Below are 17,820 nucleotides of genomic sequence, written 5' to 3'. Positions count from 1 at the left end.
GTTTGATTAAATATTCCCCTTGTGCCGAGCAAAAAACCCCCGCAAATATAGGCCTCTGGCTATTCGCCATGTATAATTGATATTAAAATTGAATGGTTCGGTGGTATACATTTAAAATATTTCTTATACCTGTGACGTAGAGGCGGTAACTGGGGCAACGTGGTCAACGGATCGGATCTCACTCTAGGAATTTGGGGAGCTGAAACCCGATAACATCTCTCTCCTTGCGCATTCCTCTCATACCTATCATCCAGAATCATTGTTAGATACGCCTCGTTGAAATTGTCTGCACGTCAGTACATCCGCACATCTAATCACATTCCTCAAATCTTAAACAGCAACTGATATCTGAGATTGGAATGTAGGCAACGCGATCAGCGAAACCCCGCCGAAATACACCCCTACCGAAAGGGAATACTTTTTTTATCGAGCCTGAGTGAATATGTCTTCGTTCATCACCACCATGTCTGTCCCCGCTACCCCTCCCATTGCTCATTACCCTTCCCCCGGCGAGACCTCTCTCTGCCAGCAACCACGTCTCCCTTCCGTTGTCAGCCCGTCCGCTCTATATCAGACTACTCGCACTTCCAATGCCCCCCTCTCGGAGCCTCCATCCTACCTGTCGCCTGCGGTGCGCGCACTCAAACAAGGCTGTCTTGGACTAACACCTCCCAGCAATGCACGCACACGCGCCCCCTTCAAGCCCCGCTCGGCCGCCAAGGGCACGAGCAGTTATCAGCTACGACAGTTCGCCGAAGCCACCCTTGGTAGTGGTAGCTTACGCAAAGCTGTGAAGCTGCCTGAAGGCGAAGATCAGAATGAATGGCTCGCTGTCAATAGTGAGTCAGCTCTTCCGGAGTTATACTGAGTACATCTGCTAATGTTTTGATTTAGTTGTCGACTTCTACAATCAGATCAACCTTCTGTACGGCTCAATAACTGAATTTTGCTCACCGCAGACATGTCCCGAGATGAAGGCTACAGATGAGTATGATACTTCCTCGGCAGGTGGTTGACCCCCGGCTTACAATGGATAGGTTCGAGTACCTCTGGCAAGACTCGGAGAACTTTAAGCGCCCAACGAAGATGTCGGCCCCGGAATACATTGAACACTTGATGACATGGGTTCAAAGCAACGTCGACAACGAACAGATGTTCCCTAGCCGGATCGGTATGCTCACGAGTCATTCGTTAATAGTAGATCTATTGCTCACCCATGTTTTCCTTCCAGGTGTCCCCTTCCCAAAGACCTTCCCCAGTCTTCTCCGCCAGATCTTCAAGCGTCTATACCGTGTCTACGCCCACATCTACTGCCACCATTACCCAGTGGTAGTACACCTCGGCCTCGAACCTCACCTCAACACCAGCTTCAAGCACTATGTCTTGTTCATTGATGAGCACAAGCTGGCCAGTGGGAAGGATTTCTGGGGACCGCTGGGTGATTTGGTGGATAGTATGTTACGCAGCGACTAAGGGTTGAATCGGGAAAATGGGTAGTAATTGTGTTTTGCATCTGATCTCTATAGTCAGGGAGGCTGGTCTACGGAAAGGATATCTCAACGGCGTTTCGGGTGGTGCATGAATTGCAGTATTTTAGCTTGGGCTTTTTGGCGTTTGGGGCTTGACCTGACGCGAAGACCGAAACGATGAATTCATGGATATTATATTATTTCTTGTAAAGGGGGCGCTTCTTAGGCTTTAATGTGTTTTGGCCTGAGCGTGTAATTAATCCCGAAAATTGAGCCGATCTCCATATATTTGAAGTCATACATGATCTCGATCGACTGTGTGGGAATAGCCCATTTTATCTCACCAAATATTATGGCCAAATTCAAATAATCAAATGTGATGATCCAAAATCAAAAGCTACGTCGTAGCCGCCAAGCATTGTAAGCACGTGACTATCCTTCTGTGTGTTCACGTGATCACGGGAACATTCGGCCCGGAGGTCTCAACCTTGCATCCTTGACCAAGCAAGCACTCGGAACGTCGATATCACCTCCCCATTCAACCCTCTGTGTCCCTCCCTCCCCGAGGCCCTCCTCCAGCCAATTGCACAATGATGTCCGCTCGCTTCGCCCGCGCTGGCCTGCGTGCCACCCAGTTCTCCGTTCCTCGCACCGCCGCCGTTAACGGCATCAGGTCCTATGCCACCCCGGCCCAGGAGACCCGCGCTCCCGTCGCTCTGTTCGGCGTTGATGGCACCTACGCCTCTGCTCTGGTATGCACCTCCATTGCCTCGGTCTTGTTGCGACTGTTGTTTGATGTCTCACGACGATGTCCCGTCTTTCCCCGACCCCTCCCACACTCAAAACCAATCTTCAAATCCTCACCAAGACGCAAGCATATCCAGAATGAATCCTTATTCTGACCTTTTGATTCACTAGTACACCGCTTCCGCCAAGTCCGCTGCTCTCGACCAGACTGCCCGTGCTATCGCTACCCTCGGCGAGACCCTCAAGACTGACAAGAAGCTCGTCTCCATCCTCGGTGCCCCCATGCTCACCGTCGCCGACAAGAAGTCTATCGTCGAAGAGCTCGCCAAGGTCGCCGGTGCTGATAAGGCCGGTATCCTCCAGAACTTCCTCGAGACTCTCGCCGAGAACAACCGTCTCGGTGCCCTCGAGGGTGTCTGTGAGAAGTTCGCTACCCTGATGGGTGCTCACCGCGGCGAGATCGATCTTAACATCACCAGTGCTCAGGTACGGATTCTTTGGGCTATGTTGCGGGGAAAAAAAAAGATATAAAAGCTAAAACTTTCGCAGGAGCTCGATGCCAAGACCCTCAACCGTCTTGAGAAGGCTGTTGCTAAGTCTCAGTTCAGCCAGGGCAAGAAGCTCAAGGTTGTTGCCAAGGTGCGTTTTATTTGATGGAGTTTGTTTTGTGGCTATTTACTAACTCTGTTAGGTCAACCCCGACCTCGTTGGTGGACTCATCGTTGAGATCGGTGACCGCACCGTTGACCTCAGCGTTTCTTCCAAGATCGCCAAGATGAACAAGGCTCTTTCCGATGCTTTGTAAATGTAAATTAGCCTCTGCGTTTGAGGGGATGGTTAGATTATAGCACATCGTCCCGGATGAACGGTAGCGTTCGTAGGCGGAAAGGGGAATTCTAAGAGTTCCTTTTTCTGCCTTCATTTTGTTTTGTTCGAATTACCTGTCAATTGCACAAATTCATCCATTATTGGTGTCTTCTAGTTCGGTGTTTGCTTGAGTCCTACAAGGTACGGTGGACATCTTGGTCTAGCGGGTTGAGTGTATTTCCTATCCCTCAACCTGTTTGCCTTGGTGTTTGCCTGCCTTCCGTATTGTGTGGACCCGATGCGTCGTTCTGATCGCCCGTCAATCTGCGCGATGACTTAAAAATTTTTTTGAAACCTATACATCTTGACCTCATCAGAGGTGATTTGATATGCCTAGGCACAGGGAACAGGTAGGTCCCGTCTGTTTGGGAATGATATCATTAATGTTTACTTCGCTATCAAATGCACTATAAATCAAGACTATACTCCGAAAAAAATGTATGTATGAATAGGTTGTAAATGATAGATAGCAGATGCAACATATGTGAAAGGAAACAAGAAAGAAACAGTCGTAACAGACAACAAGGTCGTTATCATCGCGTCAAGAAACAAAATATGCAAATGATGAGAGAGGAGAAAGGAGAGAGAGAAGCCTAGGTAGAAGGCACATGATCAAACGGAAGACGAATGTAATGTAAGAGATGACAACATCAAAGCCATCAAGACTATCACTTCTGCCCATTCTCCTTCTCAGCCCTATCGGCCCTCGTCTCAAACTCATCCTCATACGCAGCAATTGAAGCAGAGCTGCGAACCCGCTGCAACTGACTCTCCACATAGTGGTCCACATGATCCTGGTTATCAGGATCCGCAGTACTACCCCTCCGACTGCCTGCACGACTAGCACCGCGACTCTGGCCGTCGTCATCCACCGTTGCAGCAGGCGTAGCCTCACCAGAGTAGAAATCACTACGGTTCCCGATGGAACGTGTAGTCGATGAACGACGGATAGACGGACGGCTGGAGCCACGCGGTCGACCGGAACGGGAGAAGATGTCGTCGAAGTAGTGCGATGCCGCGGCAAAGGGTGATCGCGGTGTCTGTGGTAAACGACAGTTGACACCGGTGTCGTGGATGATCTTGGCGATTAGACCTGTCCATCCACACTGGTGCGATGTACCCAGTCCGCGTCCGCTGTCACCATCGAAGAACTCGTGGAACCAGAGGTTGTCCTTCCAGTGCTCGTCGAAATCGAGGAGGTCTGAGCCGGCGTTGACGGCGCGGCGGCCTTCGTCGTTGCGCGCGAAGAGGTGTTGCATGCGGTGCTGGAGTTCTTCTGCTACGTGTCCGAGGTGCATGTAGTCACCTGAGCCCCTGGGACACTCTACTTGAAGGGTGTCGCCGTAGAACATGTGGAAGCGGAGGAGGGACTCGACGAGGAGGAAGTTGACACAGAGCCAGATAGGGCCGCGCCAGTTGCTGTTGCCGCCGAAGAGGGAGGAGTCGGAGTCACCGGGGACGTAGCCAACTTTAAAGGTTTGGCCGTTGACGTCCATGGAGTAGGGGTTGTCTTGGTGGAACTTAGACATGGAGCGGATACCGTGCTCAGAGAGGAACTCTGTTTCGTCGAGCATTCGCTCGAGGATCTTGATGAGACGGTCTTTGCTGACGAGGGCGAGGAGGAGTCGGTCGTCTTTGCCGCGGTTCTTCATGCTGGCGATGTTGCGCTCGGCGATGTCTGGCTTGTTCTCGATGAACCAGTCCACGCGTCGCTTGAACGAGGGGAATTGGTTGATGAGCTCGGGCTCTAGGGTGAGAACCGCGTACAGCGGGATCAAACCGACGAGGGATCTGATGGGTAGCTGCTGGGTCCATGGACCGCCGTAGGAGATGGCATCGTAGTAGAAGCTATCTTCTTCGTTCCAGAGTGACTGGATAGTGTCATCGCCGGAACGGAAGGTCATTGCATCACTGATGAGCAAGAAGTGCTCGAAGAACTTGGATGCAATGTCTTCATATATGCGACGGTGCTTGGCCAGCTCGAGAGCGATGTTGAGCATGGTCAGACAGTAGAAGGCCATCCAGCCAGTGCTGTCCGCTTGCTCAAGGACACCGCCAGTGGGCAATGGCTCCGAGCGGTTGAACAGACCGATGTTATCGAGTCCCAAAAAGCCACCCTCAAACACATTCTTGCCACCAGAGTCCTTGCGGTTCACCCACCAGGTGAAGTTGAGCAGCAATTTCTGGAAGACACGTTCCAGGAAGTCCAAATCCTGTCGTCCGTACATCTTGCGCTCAATCTTGAACGTGCGGAACACAGCCCATGCGTGCACAGGAGGATTCACATCGCCAAAGTTCCACTCGTACGCAGGCAGCTGACCGTTCGGGTGCATGTACCACTCACGGGTGAGGAGGTCAAGTTGCTTCTTTGCGAAATCGGGATCCATCATGGCCAGTGGGATACAGTGGAATGCAGTGTCCCACGCAGCAAAAAATGGGTACTCCCAAGAGTCCGGCATGGACAGGATATCGTCAATGTACAGATGACGCCACTGCTCATTACGAATGCCCTTTCGGCCTGGCGGAGGAGGAATTTCAGCGGGGTCACCGTTGGCCCATTGATCCCAGACGAAGTTGTAGTACTGCTTGCACCACATCATTCCGGAGAAGGCTTGACGCTGGATGTTGCGGAGATCATCGCTCATGGGGAGAGGGTTGAGGTGATAGTAGAAGTCATCCGCATCAGCACGGCGTTGTTCAACCACATCGTCCAGAACTTCTTCGTCGACGAATTCTTCCTTCTTACGGGACACCTTGAAACGGACCACGGCACATTCGCCGGGAGGAACTCCCTCGCCGTTGTTGAAGGCGTACCAGGCAGCGAACTTGGTACCTTCATTATCTGGGTTGATTGCGTCCTTCTCTTCTTCGACGATATGGCGGTGGAATGCGTCTTTGACATAGGGTGTGGTGTTCTCGGTATCCCATAGCAACTTGTTGTTGGTCTCGTTCTCGGTGAACATCATCTGAGGCTGGATATCTTCATCGCTAGATCCCACTGGAGGTGATGGTGCAAAAGAGACATATCGCTCGCCAATTTTGCTGTGCTTTGATTTGGCTACCAACGGACCCTCTTTTTTGATCGATGGTCTTTCCGTCTTCTTTTCATCACCCCAGGCCCACGTGTTTCGGAACCAGACATGGGGGACGATGTGTAGATGAGCCGGCTCGGGGCCACGGTTATACGCAATGACACGGAAGTTCAATTCTTCCTCGTCGTCAGCATCCTTGGCAGTCTCGATGTAGATATCCCAGTAGCGGTTCTCATCGAAGATACCGGTATCCAGGATCTGATACTCTTTCTCCAAGCGTGAGCGCTTGGCGTTCTCATCGACAAGGTCTTGATAGGGGAACTTTCTCTGGGGGTACTTGTAGAGGAATTTCATGTAGGAATGCTGTATTCCGGGGTCAACAGAATGAAAGGTAAATGGGTTGGTTTAGAGTTTACCGTCGGGGTGTTGTCCACATGGAAATGTGCCTCCTTGACACTCTCGCCATGATTACCCTGAGGGTTCGACAAACCGAACAGGCGTTCCTTTAGGAAGTCGCTGTACTCCAGTCAGACTCCATGCGGGGACCGGAAGCACATCGTTCAAGGAGAATATCTGCTTACTCTTCGCCATTCCAGAATGCAAAGGCAATGTTCTGTATGCCGTGTGTATCAGATACACCGGCGATTCCATCTTCGCCCCAGCGGAACGTTCTCGATCTTGCGTGATCATGAGTGAAGTAGCTCCAAGCGTCGCCATCTTCACTGTAATCCTCTCTGACTATATCATAGGAAATCGGACATTAGCCTGCTATTTCTCGATCTGACCTGGGCTTGGTATGATTTGCAAGCTCACCTGTGGCCCATTGTCTCTCTGCCTACATCAATGCAATAGCTTTTAGCGCTGCCAATATGTTTCAGAGCTATCCGTGGGCTCAACTCACCACGTACGGTCCCCAACGCTGTTTTGTTCAATTAGCATGAATGTCTTGTAAGCTCTACAATTGGAGATCTTACCTTCCAATACTTTGTTCTCTCGCGGTCTTCCCTTAGTCGCTTCTCTTCCTCTGTGATGACTTCTTTCCCGTCGAGTAAAACCATGATTGCGCAAAAGATACCAAGTTAAAAAAAAAAAGAAGAAATGAAGAGGGGGAAGAAGTAGAAAAATGGAGGGGAATGCAAGTCCGTGCCAACCTGGGGGGGACGTGGGCTGGAGAATGACGTGAACCAGGTCCACAGGTGGATTACCTTGGGAATCGGGTCGGAGTGGACGATGGACATCGCTGATTGGTCGATATGAAAGTGTTCGGTTCGGGCCTGGATGCTGCACCGGTCGTGGACCTTGTTTTTGGTCCGTTGGGAAAAGATCAATTGACTTTGCACGGACAATGCCATTTTAGTGCTCACCTCTTGCCGCTTTCTGATCACCGAGTAAAACTGAGCACACCCCTGAGTATTTTTCCCTTATCAAGAAATCAGTGTGCAGCAGACGATAATAAACCATTTCTCTCGCCAATGACATAAACCGAGGGCTAAGCGTATAACGTCATGTCTTTCGCGCTGCTAAGTAATTTATAAGCCGAAGACAAACAATTAATAGTGATACCGATAAGCTCCTAGGAAGACTCCCAGAAGCTCATCGGCATTACTGGAGTTCTAAGGGCCTATAGCCATTTTGTTTTAATTTTAGGAATTCTAAGCATATATATATATATATATCTAGTGCTCCGAAAACAATGGTCTTTATCATCCTCTACATCCAAGTTAACTAAACACAAAAAGACTGCTTTTAAATATATTACAGTGAGTTCAGGCCATATTCACTCGTTATTCTACATCAACTGACCGTACTCCAGATTTTCTTTCGCTCACGATAGTCGAACCGATCAACATTACCAGCCCCCCTGCCCACGCAAAAGCTTGTAGCGGAGTATCTGTACCCTTATGGAGAACCTGAAAGCCACTAAAAGTACAACCGAGGCTTTAACAACAGGACTATGCTATCGATTGTCTTTCGCTGATATTGCTTTAGGGAGACTATCATCAGCATTAGATCGGAACCTAGCAGGCTCAGTCATGGAGTCTAACATTATCTTCGGTTAGCAATCTGGAGTAACGGAGATGTAGGTGTTGGATTCCAGGGCACTTTCAGAGAATGGACTGAACACTCGGCCAGCGATACTATGCACGAACCGGACTGAGATCGTCTTGGTTTCTTTTAGGATATAAAATGCGACTATTAACAGAGCGATTGCACGCGTCTGAAAATACCATATATACGACGATAGAACTCTCTGCGTCGTATGTAAAGTTCGGAGCTCTCAACATTACAATACTCGGCGAACTGATTCACTATGATAGACATACTGTTTTTCTCGCCCCAAAGAGCATCTCCAATAAGGAGAGAAACGCAGCAATGGCCATAGAAATGAAATATTGTTAGCAGTTATTGAAACAAACAAGTGGCAACATATAATTCAGGACAGGTGGCTAGCACTCCAGCGCATCACTTATGAGGCCGAAGGTCAGGCCATATGGATACACCAATCCCGAGATGTTTTATAACCACAGAAGTCCTCAAGACCCTGAGAGGGGCCATATCCGTACTTAAGCCCCCTCACCCCAACTAAAATTTTACTTACCTATGTTCATCTCTTCTTCCTAGACGTAGGGACATTTTAAGTCTCGTGTTCTTCAGTCGAGTGAGACTTACAAATGCTTGCCCCTCCCACATTAAAAGTTGACTAACGGGCTCAATAGTATGGTTCCAGAGGCTCACGAGCTTGAAAGCTTAATAGCGGGCTTTTACAGTATGATTTACAGCGTCGCTTTCCCGAAGAGGGAGCGGAAAGATGGTGCGTATGAAACTGGAAAAGAGCCGTTCTTCCCTCGCCATTGAGCAGATACATGACATCTACATATATATATACCTTATAGACGTACAATTGTATAGTATACACATACATTATAGATTCGAAAAACTACATCTAAATTTGGAATTACTTACTTCTACTATTTGAAAAATATAATATAGCTTAGAATTCGTATAAGAGTAGTGTTAGAAAGTGAGTAAATATAAGATATATCATATTATCAGGGACATGTATAGATATATGGTGCGTTTTAGTGTAGTATGAGTTACGCCAAGATTTGGTATGATTGGACTGAACAGCAAGTGGGCCGCGGCGCCATCGGGGCTTCACCAATCTCACCATCGATCTGGACCCCGATCCGCCCGATTCGGCTGAGCGGGTCGCTCTGGGGAAACCAGCCTAGGAAGCATGACCTCAGCCTAGTCTATCTGGGAGTGAAGGGAGGATGTTTGGGTAAGAAGATGGATGCGGGATCGCACGCACCGTCAGACTACTCACCGTCAGACTCGGTGGACGTGCTAGGTAATGTCATAGAATATAGAATAGAAGAGAATACGTATAGTGGCAAGTCGAGATATAGCCCTAACCGGGATATGCGGGAACGCCTTATTTAACTTATAGCACAACGCTAAAGGCTCTACGAGACCCAAATCAAGACCAGTCAAAAAGTCCATTATGCGCTACAAATGCAAAGAACGGTATATACATCAATCAATCTTCTCCAACCTACAGCTTCACAAATCGACTCTTCTCAGCCATCTTGGCTGCAAGTCCCGTGACCGAGGCCGCATGCATGACATCGAAGATGGAGCAATCGGCCTGCACCGTCGCAACCGACCAATTGCGCAACTCGACGGCGACCAAGGAATCGACACCAAACTGCGCCAGGGGCAAGGAGGGATCGATCTCCTCCTGGCTGTGACTGAACATCTCGGCCAGCTTCGTGATCAAGGCGCTCTGAATGACGGTCGTGGCTTCCGCGGTAGTGGTGGCAGCCGACAGCTGCTCTTTCAGGCCGGCTCCGGGATTAGAGGTAGACGCCAGGCCCGAGGCAGAGGAATCCTTCTGCTCGAGAACGGCGAACCGGGCATCTCGGTTCCAGCAGACGGCGGAGTCTGACCGGACAAATCCGCCGGGGAGGCCCGTGACGACGTGGCAGGTTTCCGGGGTGCGGATGGGGTGGCGGATGGCGGACTCGATCAACGCCCACACCTCGTGCTCAGAGATGGCCCGCAGGCCGAGCTTCTCGAGGTGGTCGGCGACATGTTGCGTGCCGGCGACCACACCCACCGAGGAGACCATACCCAGGTCGATGGAGACGGCGGGGAGACCCAGGCTGGCGCGATGGCGGGCCAGCGCATCCTGGTAACTGCCTCCGGCAGCATAGTTGGCTTGGCCGGCGTTGCCACCAAATCCGCTAATGGAGGACAGAAGGATAAAGAAGCGAAGGTCGGTGGGGAGCAGAGTGTGCAGGTTAAAAGTTCCCTGGACCTTGGGGTTGAGGGCCGCGAGATAGTCCTCGTGGGTCATAGATTCAAAGACCCCGTCCTGTAGTTGTTAGTATAGTCATAGTAGAGAATAGAGGACGAAGACATACCTTGAGCACCATAGCGGCTTGGATGACGCCGCGGATAGGCGGCAACTCGGAACTATACTTCTCGAATACAGCTTGAAGCTGGGCACGTTTGGTCACATCGCAGCTCTCCAGCACAACTCTCGCACCGGTGGCTTGCACGCCGTCCAGCCATTGTTGGGTGTCTGGGGTGATGCGAGCTGCATTGCGCGACAAGACGAGGAGATTCTTCGCGCCGCGATCGACGAGCAATTGACAGAGGGATTTACCAATGCCGCCCACACCGCCTACGAGGAGGTAGGTCTCATCTGGGGACAGTTCTGCGGGTCGGGGCCCGGCGGTGAGAACCTTAACTTGATCACCCAGGCGAGGCTCCAAAACAATCTTCCCCATATGTTTCCCTGTCTGCATCGTACGGAATGCCTTCTCAACTTCTCCCATCCCAAATCGGGTGATCGGGCCCACTGGTCGGATCTCTCCTTTGGCCAGCAACTCATTGACAGCCCCAAAGATGCGTCGGACCTCCTTGTCTCGCTGCTCCCTGAGTGTGATCAGATCCAGCGATGCGAAGAGCGTACTCCGCACAAATGGCCCCATCTCCACCATACTATTCTGCTCAATGTCTCGCTTGCCGATCTCGATGAATCGACCGAACATTCCAATGCAGCGCCACGTCTCACGCAAGAGTGGTCCTGCTAGGGAGTTAAGGACCACATCCACTCCCTTGCTGTCCGTCGCCGACATGATATGACGAGCAAAGGATGGATTGCGGCTACTGAAGATCCGTGATGAGGGGATCCCATACTGTTGCATCAGGAAGTCGCGTTTATCCTTCGAGCCAACCGTGACGAAGATGTCCGCCCCGATCGACTGTGCCAGCATGATGGCCGCCTGCCCGACACCGCCCGTGCCCGAGTGGATGAGCACTGTTTCATCGCGCTTGAGATGTGCCAGGTCGACTAGTGCATGGTACGCCGTGATGAAGACTAGCGGGATGGAGGCGGCCGTGGCGAAGTCCATGCCCGCGGGAATCGGGGCCACACTAGTGAAAGGGATGCGCACCTTGGTCGAGAAGTAGCCAATGATGAACGCATACACTCCCTGTCCCGGGGTGAAGCCCGCCGCTTGGGCGGACGGTCCGGCGCGTGTTATCACTCCACTGCATTCGAAACCCATCCGCGTCTCATCGAGCTGACCCAGCGCCACCATGATGTCGCGGAAGTTGAGCCCAAATGCCCGTGGCTCGATCTCCACCCAATCCTCCGGGAGCGTCTCTTCAATCGTCGGGTCCTCCGTGAAGACAAGACTGTTTAGCAGTCCCGGGGTGGCCACTCCAAGCCGGATGTTCTGCCCAGGAGTAGACCAGGGTCGCAGTTCCGGGGCCTGAGGTTTCGTGGTACCTACCAGCTGGGCTTCCTGCTCGTCGCCGTAGACTCGTGAAATCTGAACCACCGAATCGCGGACCGTATACTCGGTCTCAGGGAGATGGAAGGAGGATGTAGTAAGCGTGTTGCGGAGGATCTGCCCGATCTTGGTCGCCGACGAAGGAGACCAGACGGGCGTATTCGGGTCCAAATCCACCGAGACATACTGACGGAGAGTATTCTCGCAGCGCAAGGTGCGCAGAAGACCCTGGTGCAGACTGCCCCGAGGATCTTCAGCATTGCCCTGAGCACCGCGTGACACCCACATGGTAGCCCGACAGCTGCTGAGCACATGTTGCAGGTGGTGGAATTGCTCCACAGAAGGATTTTCGAGGATCGGCTGAACAAACTCATCTAGGATCAAACACACCTTGTCCTCAGAATCGACGTCCGCGAGCGACGAGACCACGGAAATCCTAGATACAACATCAGCAGGAAGTGAGTGCTGGAGTGTCTGCTGCCAGTCTTCCGGAGGGCTCGTAGCAGAATACAGGACAACCTCGGCTGGAGAATCAGTTGTCGTATCTGCTTTGGCCGTCACCATAACCACCTCTCCTTGGTAGCCGCTGCTATTCAGGCTTTCCTTGAGCTGGAAGTTGCTCGGCTCGAAACCCGCCTGCCCCAGAAGCCTCTGCCACGTGGGAGTGGCATCAATGACACCACTCCACCCTGGAAGGAGTCGAACAATAGTCTGCAGAGCACTATCACCCAGGCTGGGGCCCCATAGGATACATTTACCACCCGGAGCAAGGAGAGCATGCAGCGAGCTAAGGGTCTGGATCAAATCCTCTGCAGCCAACAAGGCTGATACAGACAGAATCAGTAGATCGTAGCTTCCACGAGTAAATCCCTGGTCTCCAGCCGGCGTATCCAAATCCAGAACCTTGCACTCAGCCCGTGTGTCGTCCTGGAGTGCCTTGCTCGCATCTTGCACCAGCTCTGCGCTGGGTGCAGTCACCTCATAGCGCGCGAAAAGCTGCGTATCGTGGCGCGTCAACGCCTTCGCAAACATCCGCGTACTAGCCACATTGCCCGTGCCTATCTCGAGTACCGTAGCCCGAGGACGCTTATGACCGTGGAGCTCCATCAGTGAAGTCAGAAACAGCTCGAGATACTCCGGGACGGAGGACCATTCAGCCTGGTTCTCCGCCAAGAAGCTCCGCAGGATTTCCTTGGCCGGGACCAGTCCCGACACAATCTCAGGGAGGCGCTCCCCAAATCGACATAGCAGTCTCCCGTCGACGCCCTGCTTCAGGTCCTGCGTCAACGCAGTCATGTACTGGACCGTCACCCCGGGGATATCCAGCGTTGGGCGGGCCTGATCTGCCACGCCCTTCATCCAATCCCAGTACCTCCGGTGCTCCGGTGCCACCATCTGCTGGTTCTCGAACCCCTGCAAGGCATCGGCAATGAATACCACAGCAGCGGCTTGCAGCTGGGAGAGACTGGGCTGCTGGGCCATCTCGGCCTTTCTAGGAAGGTGCCCAGGCTGCAGGAAATCGAAATCCGGCGCCCACACAGAAGTATAGCAGAGTTTGTCGTCGGGCGTCAACACGGCGGCACTAGAACCCAGAGACTGACAGAAGAGTCCGTCTAGAGTGAGTACCGGTGCTGCTGGCTCTTCCGACCCGTCGGCGCCTGCATTGTTGATGACACGGACCGAAGACTCGAACCCTTGTCCGCTGACCTTTACCAGAGTCGAATCAGCGCGGAACTGGTGACCGGGGGAAGCAATCAGGTTTGCCGAGATGCACAGGTTCTGGATGAACGTCGGGATCATGGCGGTGCGCTGCTGCGTACCCCCGGCTGGAAGGTTGTGGTAGACGGCTTGGAACACCGTGTCCAACGTGGTGGGATGAATGATGTGAGATTGCTGGTATCCCTGGGGCATGGTGGCGGCGGAGTCGGCGACCTGGAACACGGACTGAGAGTGCCCGGGCGCGGATTGCGCGGACACCAGGTTCTGGAAGATCGGGCCGTGGCACACGCCGACCTCGTGCAGCGTCTTGTACGTATCCACGGGGTTGAGGGTGCGCCACACACTGGCCGTCACGGCGGAGGATGGCGCACTAATCGGCGTAGGCGGGCCTGCCCAGCCCGTGCCCTGGGCGAGAGACGGCGTGCAGCAGCAGAGACCCTCGCAGTGTAAGGTCCAAGAATCACCCGTCTGGTTGACGGACTGGATCAGGAACTCATACCACCCCTGAGCCTGGCGGATGCGATCGCCACAAAGACGCAGCGACAACTGCACCTCGACTCCTTCCGCCGTGTCTTCCAGGATCAACGGGTTGCGGATCTGGATCTCCTGCAGTTGGTAGCCCTGGCTGGGCTGGTCGGGCGTCTGCAGCTGTCGCAGCGCCTCGACGACCATGCTGACGTATCCCGCTCCCGGGTAGACGATCGCCCCCTGCACGATGTGGTCGCGCACCCATGGGATGTCGCGGGGACGCACCACGTGTCTCCAAGTTGGCGTGGTCGGGGTCGAGCCTGCGGCCGGGACGCCGAGGAGATCGTGGGGAGCGACGGTTCGGCCGCGCAGTTCTTGATTGCGACGGGGCTCGGCCCAGTACGATGCCTCGTGGTTCCAGGGGTAGGGGGGCAGGTTATTCAGGACCGGCACGTCGCTGCGGCCGTAGGGGAAATTCACGGCCTCGAGGTCAACAGGGTAGCCGACCTGCAGGAGAGTGCAGACGAGCTGATGCATGGTCTGGACCGCGCCCTGGCCGCGCGAGAGACACGAGGCGTATGTGATCCCCGCGTCTTTCAGCTCCGGCAGCGCTAACGTCTGCCGGATGGGTCCGGCGAGAGCGCCGTGGGGCCCGACTTCCACGAGCATGTCGACCGCGGTGCTGGTGCTGCTGCCGGCTGGAGCAGTATCACTGCACAGGTTGCGCAGGGAGCTCAGGAACTCGACTGGCTGTATCATGTTGCGCACCCAGTGATCAGGATGAGCAATATCCGCCGCGGACGTCATCCGGTCACCCGTGGTCGGGGATGAGTAGACAACCGTGGGGTCAAACTCGGGATTCGGCTCGAGGAAGCGCGATAGCAGTACCCGATAGGCCTCAGCCAGCGGCAACATGTGGTGCGAATGATAGGCTGCCTCGACCCGGAGACGGCGCGCAAAGACCCCGCGGGCCGTGAGCAGGGCCTCAACTTCCTCCACGGCGCACTCGTCGCCGGAGATCGTCACACTGGACGGGCTGTTGACACAGGCGATGACCGCCGTGCCAGACTGAACCTCCGCCAGCGCCTTTTCGGCCTCCTCGCGTCCTAGACCCACGGCGACCATACCGCCTCGGCGATCCAGGAGCTTCTGGAATTGGCTCGTTAGATCGCCACGGGTGTAGACAATTGCCATCGCGCCCGCCAGGGTGATGGCACCGGCGGCATAGGCTGCACCAACCTCGCCACTGGAGTGACCGGTCACTCCTGCGGGACGGATCCCCCAGGAACGCAACAAGTCCACCAGCGCCAGTTGGATCGCCACACTCAGTGGAAGACTGAATGTGACCTGATTAATGCGGCTCTCCTTGGCGTCCCGGTGCAGCTCCTCGACCGCGGACCAGGTGGCGCCCATCTTCTTCAGGCAGGCATCGATTTCATACATCGTGTCACGGAACACCGGATAAGCACCGAATAGCTCGCGACCCATGCCAAACCACTGCGCGCCCTGACCGGTGAAGGCCATGCCCACGCGTGGTGCACGTGTGCTGCGTTGAGCCGACGACCGGGCAGAGTCGAGCGTGGCATGTACATCGGCGAGCGACGAGCCACTCCAAGCCATGGTCCAGGGGAAGCGGGTGCGTCGCTGTCCGAGGGTAAAGGCTAGCTGGTCGAGGATCTGTTCCTGGTTCTCACTGCTGTTCTCTAGGTTGGTGGCGACGTAGTCGCACAGGTTCTCCCCCATGCTGCGGGCTGCGGTGGGATCCTTGGCACTGAGCACGAACACGCGAGAGCGCTTCTTCGGGTTAGGGGTATTGCCCATCTCCGAGGAAGATGGAGTTATCGGCAGCAACATGCTCTCCGTGCTTTCCACGATAACGTGGGCATTCGCACCGCCATACCCGAAATTGTTGATTGACGCCCGCTGCATCGGTAGGGACGGCCATTCCTGCAGACTAAGGGGGATCTTCAGGTTCAACGCCTCCAGCGAGATCTTCTCATTCGGAGACTTGAAGTTCAGATGCGGGGGGATCGCCTGCTTCTCCATCGCCACGACAACCTTGATCACACCGGCCAGTCCGCTGGCCGCCTCCGTGTGGCCGATATTCGTCTTCACCGAGCCGATCACCAGCGGGCAGTCGCTACTCCGCCCCGTGCCGAAGACGTTCCCGATGGCATGGGCTTCGACCGTGTCGCCCGCCTGCGTCCCCGTGCCATGGGCTTCGACATAGCTCGTGTCCCGTGGATCGAGCCCCGCCATGTCGTAGCACTCGCGCATCAGCTCCTCCTGCGCGTTCTGGCTTGGTGAGGTGAGCGTGGACGTCTTCCCGTCCTGGTTCGCCGCTGAGTTGCGGATGACTGCGCGGATGGGGTCCCCGTCGCGCAGCGCCGCCGCCAGGGGCTTGATGACGATGCTGGCGATGCCGTCGCCGCGCCCATACCCGGCGGCGCGCGAATCAAACGCAAAACACCGGCCGGCCTCCGACAACAAACTCAGATTCGAACCGGCGATGAACATGTCCGGGTTGAGCAGGACGTTCGACCCACCTACGATAGCCATCTCCGACTCGCCCGCACGCACGCTCTGACACGCCAGGTGTAGCAGGGTCAGCGTCGTCGAACAACCCGTGTCGACCATCAGGCTAGGGCCGCGCAGATCGAAGAAGTGCGAGACCCGGTTGGCGATCATCGCCGCCCCGTTTCCTGTCAGGAAGAACCGCGCTAGCGTATCCGGGTCACGCATCAGACTGTCGTGGTTGTCTCGGAAGCAGGTGCCCGCGTACACACCCGTGCGCGACCCCGCCACTTGGTCCAGCGGCAGCCCGGCGCTCTCTAGGGCTTCGTAGACGGTCTCTAGTTGCATGCGCACTTCGGGGTCCATTGTCTGGAATCACGTCAGTCTGGGCCCTCTTCTACCATTTTTTCTCCTCCGGCAACTGAAGATAATGGGAAAACCTACACTGGCCGATTCTGCCGTGAAGTTGAAGAAAGCGGCATCGAACCGAGAGATATCCTCTGTGAGGAAATGTGCGCCTTTTACATATGACTATCGAATATTCTTCAGTCAGACAGACATTTCCCCAAGAAGCCTCTTCAGAAGCAGAATCTGTGAACATACCGTTCCAAGATGTCCCTTATCGGGATGATACCAGCTCTCCGCGTGGAACCGACTGTCTGGAATCGGTGACCAGGCGCTCTTTCCCTTGGCGCAGAGGTCCCAGAGCTTCTCCGGGCTGGACGCATCGCCGGGGAACCGGCAGGCCATGCCGATGATGGCGATGGGCATGACGCCCAGGTCGCCGAGCTCAGAGGCGTCCGTGTCGCTTGGAGTCATTGCGGTGATCATTATGCAGAGAGATTGTGGTCAAATTGATAATAGGTGAGAAAGATGAGCAAGCTTGGGGTATAGAGCTGAGTTGGAGTGGAAGGTAGGCCGTTGTATCTTGTCGTCTTTTGTGTGTCAAGCAGGTAGGTGAGCCTGGTTTATGATTCCTGCTTTCTGGTGAAATGAGCTGGCTGAATCTGTTAAAAGGACGGCCACTCCCATGGTAGCCAAGTATATACAGCACGAATTAACAGTGAGGAGTTTGATATCTGACAATGCAGGGTCCGGTGATGTCCGATTTTCGTTCGGACAACCCGCCGAATGCTTTCGGGTCGGCGTCGGAGGAGGGGCCTCTCAGCCTTAACCTTCCTACCGACGAGGGAGAAT

General features: G+C 54.2%; 5 protein-coding genes across 5 annotated transcripts; 3 read left to right on the top strand and 2 right to left on the bottom strand.

The window, feature by feature from the left end:
- Positions 1–463: 463 nt before the first annotated feature.
- Positions 464–1,016, top strand: N7447_004818 (uncharacterized protein; the record flags this gene model as incomplete). Its single annotated transcript, XM_057229080.1, has 2 exons — positions 464–839; positions 895–1,016. 2 exons carry the CDS (start codon positions 464–466, stop codon positions 1,014–1,016), a joined length of 498 nt encoding a protein of 165 aa, XP_057084170.1.
- Positions 1,017–1,086: 70 nt separating this feature from the next.
- Positions 1,087–1,473, top strand: N7447_004817 (Mob1/phocein family protein; the record flags this gene model as incomplete). Its single annotated transcript, XM_057229079.1, has 2 exons — positions 1,087–1,171; positions 1,232–1,473. The coding sequence occupies 2 exons, from the start codon at positions 1,087–1,089 to the stop codon at positions 1,471–1,473; spliced, it is 327 nt and encodes a 108-aa protein (XP_057084169.1).
- A 586-nt stretch (positions 1,474–2,059) lies between these two features.
- Positions 2,060–3,021, top strand: N7447_004816 (F1F0 ATP synthase subunit 5; the record flags this gene model as incomplete). The annotated part of the gene is made up of 4 exons (XM_057229078.1): positions 2,060–2,221; positions 2,388–2,702; positions 2,766–2,855; positions 2,908–3,021. The coding sequence occupies 4 exons, from the start codon at positions 2,060–2,062 to the stop codon at positions 3,019–3,021; spliced, it is 681 nt and encodes a 226-aa protein (XP_057084168.1).
- A 730-nt stretch (positions 3,022–3,751) lies between these two features.
- On the bottom strand, positions 3,752–7,173 carry N7447_004815 (uncharacterized protein; the record flags this gene model as incomplete). The annotated part of the gene is made up of 6 exons (XM_057229077.1): positions 3,752–6,478; positions 6,532–6,631; positions 6,697–6,853; positions 6,929–6,950; positions 7,017–7,034; positions 7,090–7,173. 6 exons carry the CDS (start codon positions 7,171–7,173, stop codon positions 3,752–3,754), a joined length of 3,108 nt encoding a protein of 1,035 aa, XP_057084167.1.
- Positions 7,174–9,671: 2,498 nt separating this feature from the next.
- N7447_004814 (type I polyketide synthase) lies at positions 9,672–17,454 on the bottom strand (the record flags this gene model as incomplete). The annotated part of the gene is made up of 4 exons (XM_057229076.1): positions 9,672–10,493; positions 10,543–16,992; positions 17,068–17,154; positions 17,227–17,454. The coding sequence occupies 4 exons, from the start codon at positions 17,452–17,454 to the stop codon at positions 9,672–9,674; spliced, it is 7,587 nt and encodes a 2,528-aa protein (XP_057084166.1).
- Between the last annotated feature and the right edge of the window lie 366 nt (positions 17,455–17,820).

Source organism: Penicillium robsamsonii (genome assembly GCF_028829455.1).
Source record: "Penicillium robsamsonii strain IBT 29466 chromosome Unknown utg000003l_segment0_segment0, whole genome shotgun sequence".
NCBI classification, from domain to species: Eukaryota; Fungi; Ascomycota; class Eurotiomycetes; order Eurotiales; family Aspergillaceae; genus Penicillium; species Penicillium robsamsonii.
Note: the sequence above shows the minus strand (reverse complement) of the source record. Positions and strands in the feature narration are given on the sequence as shown.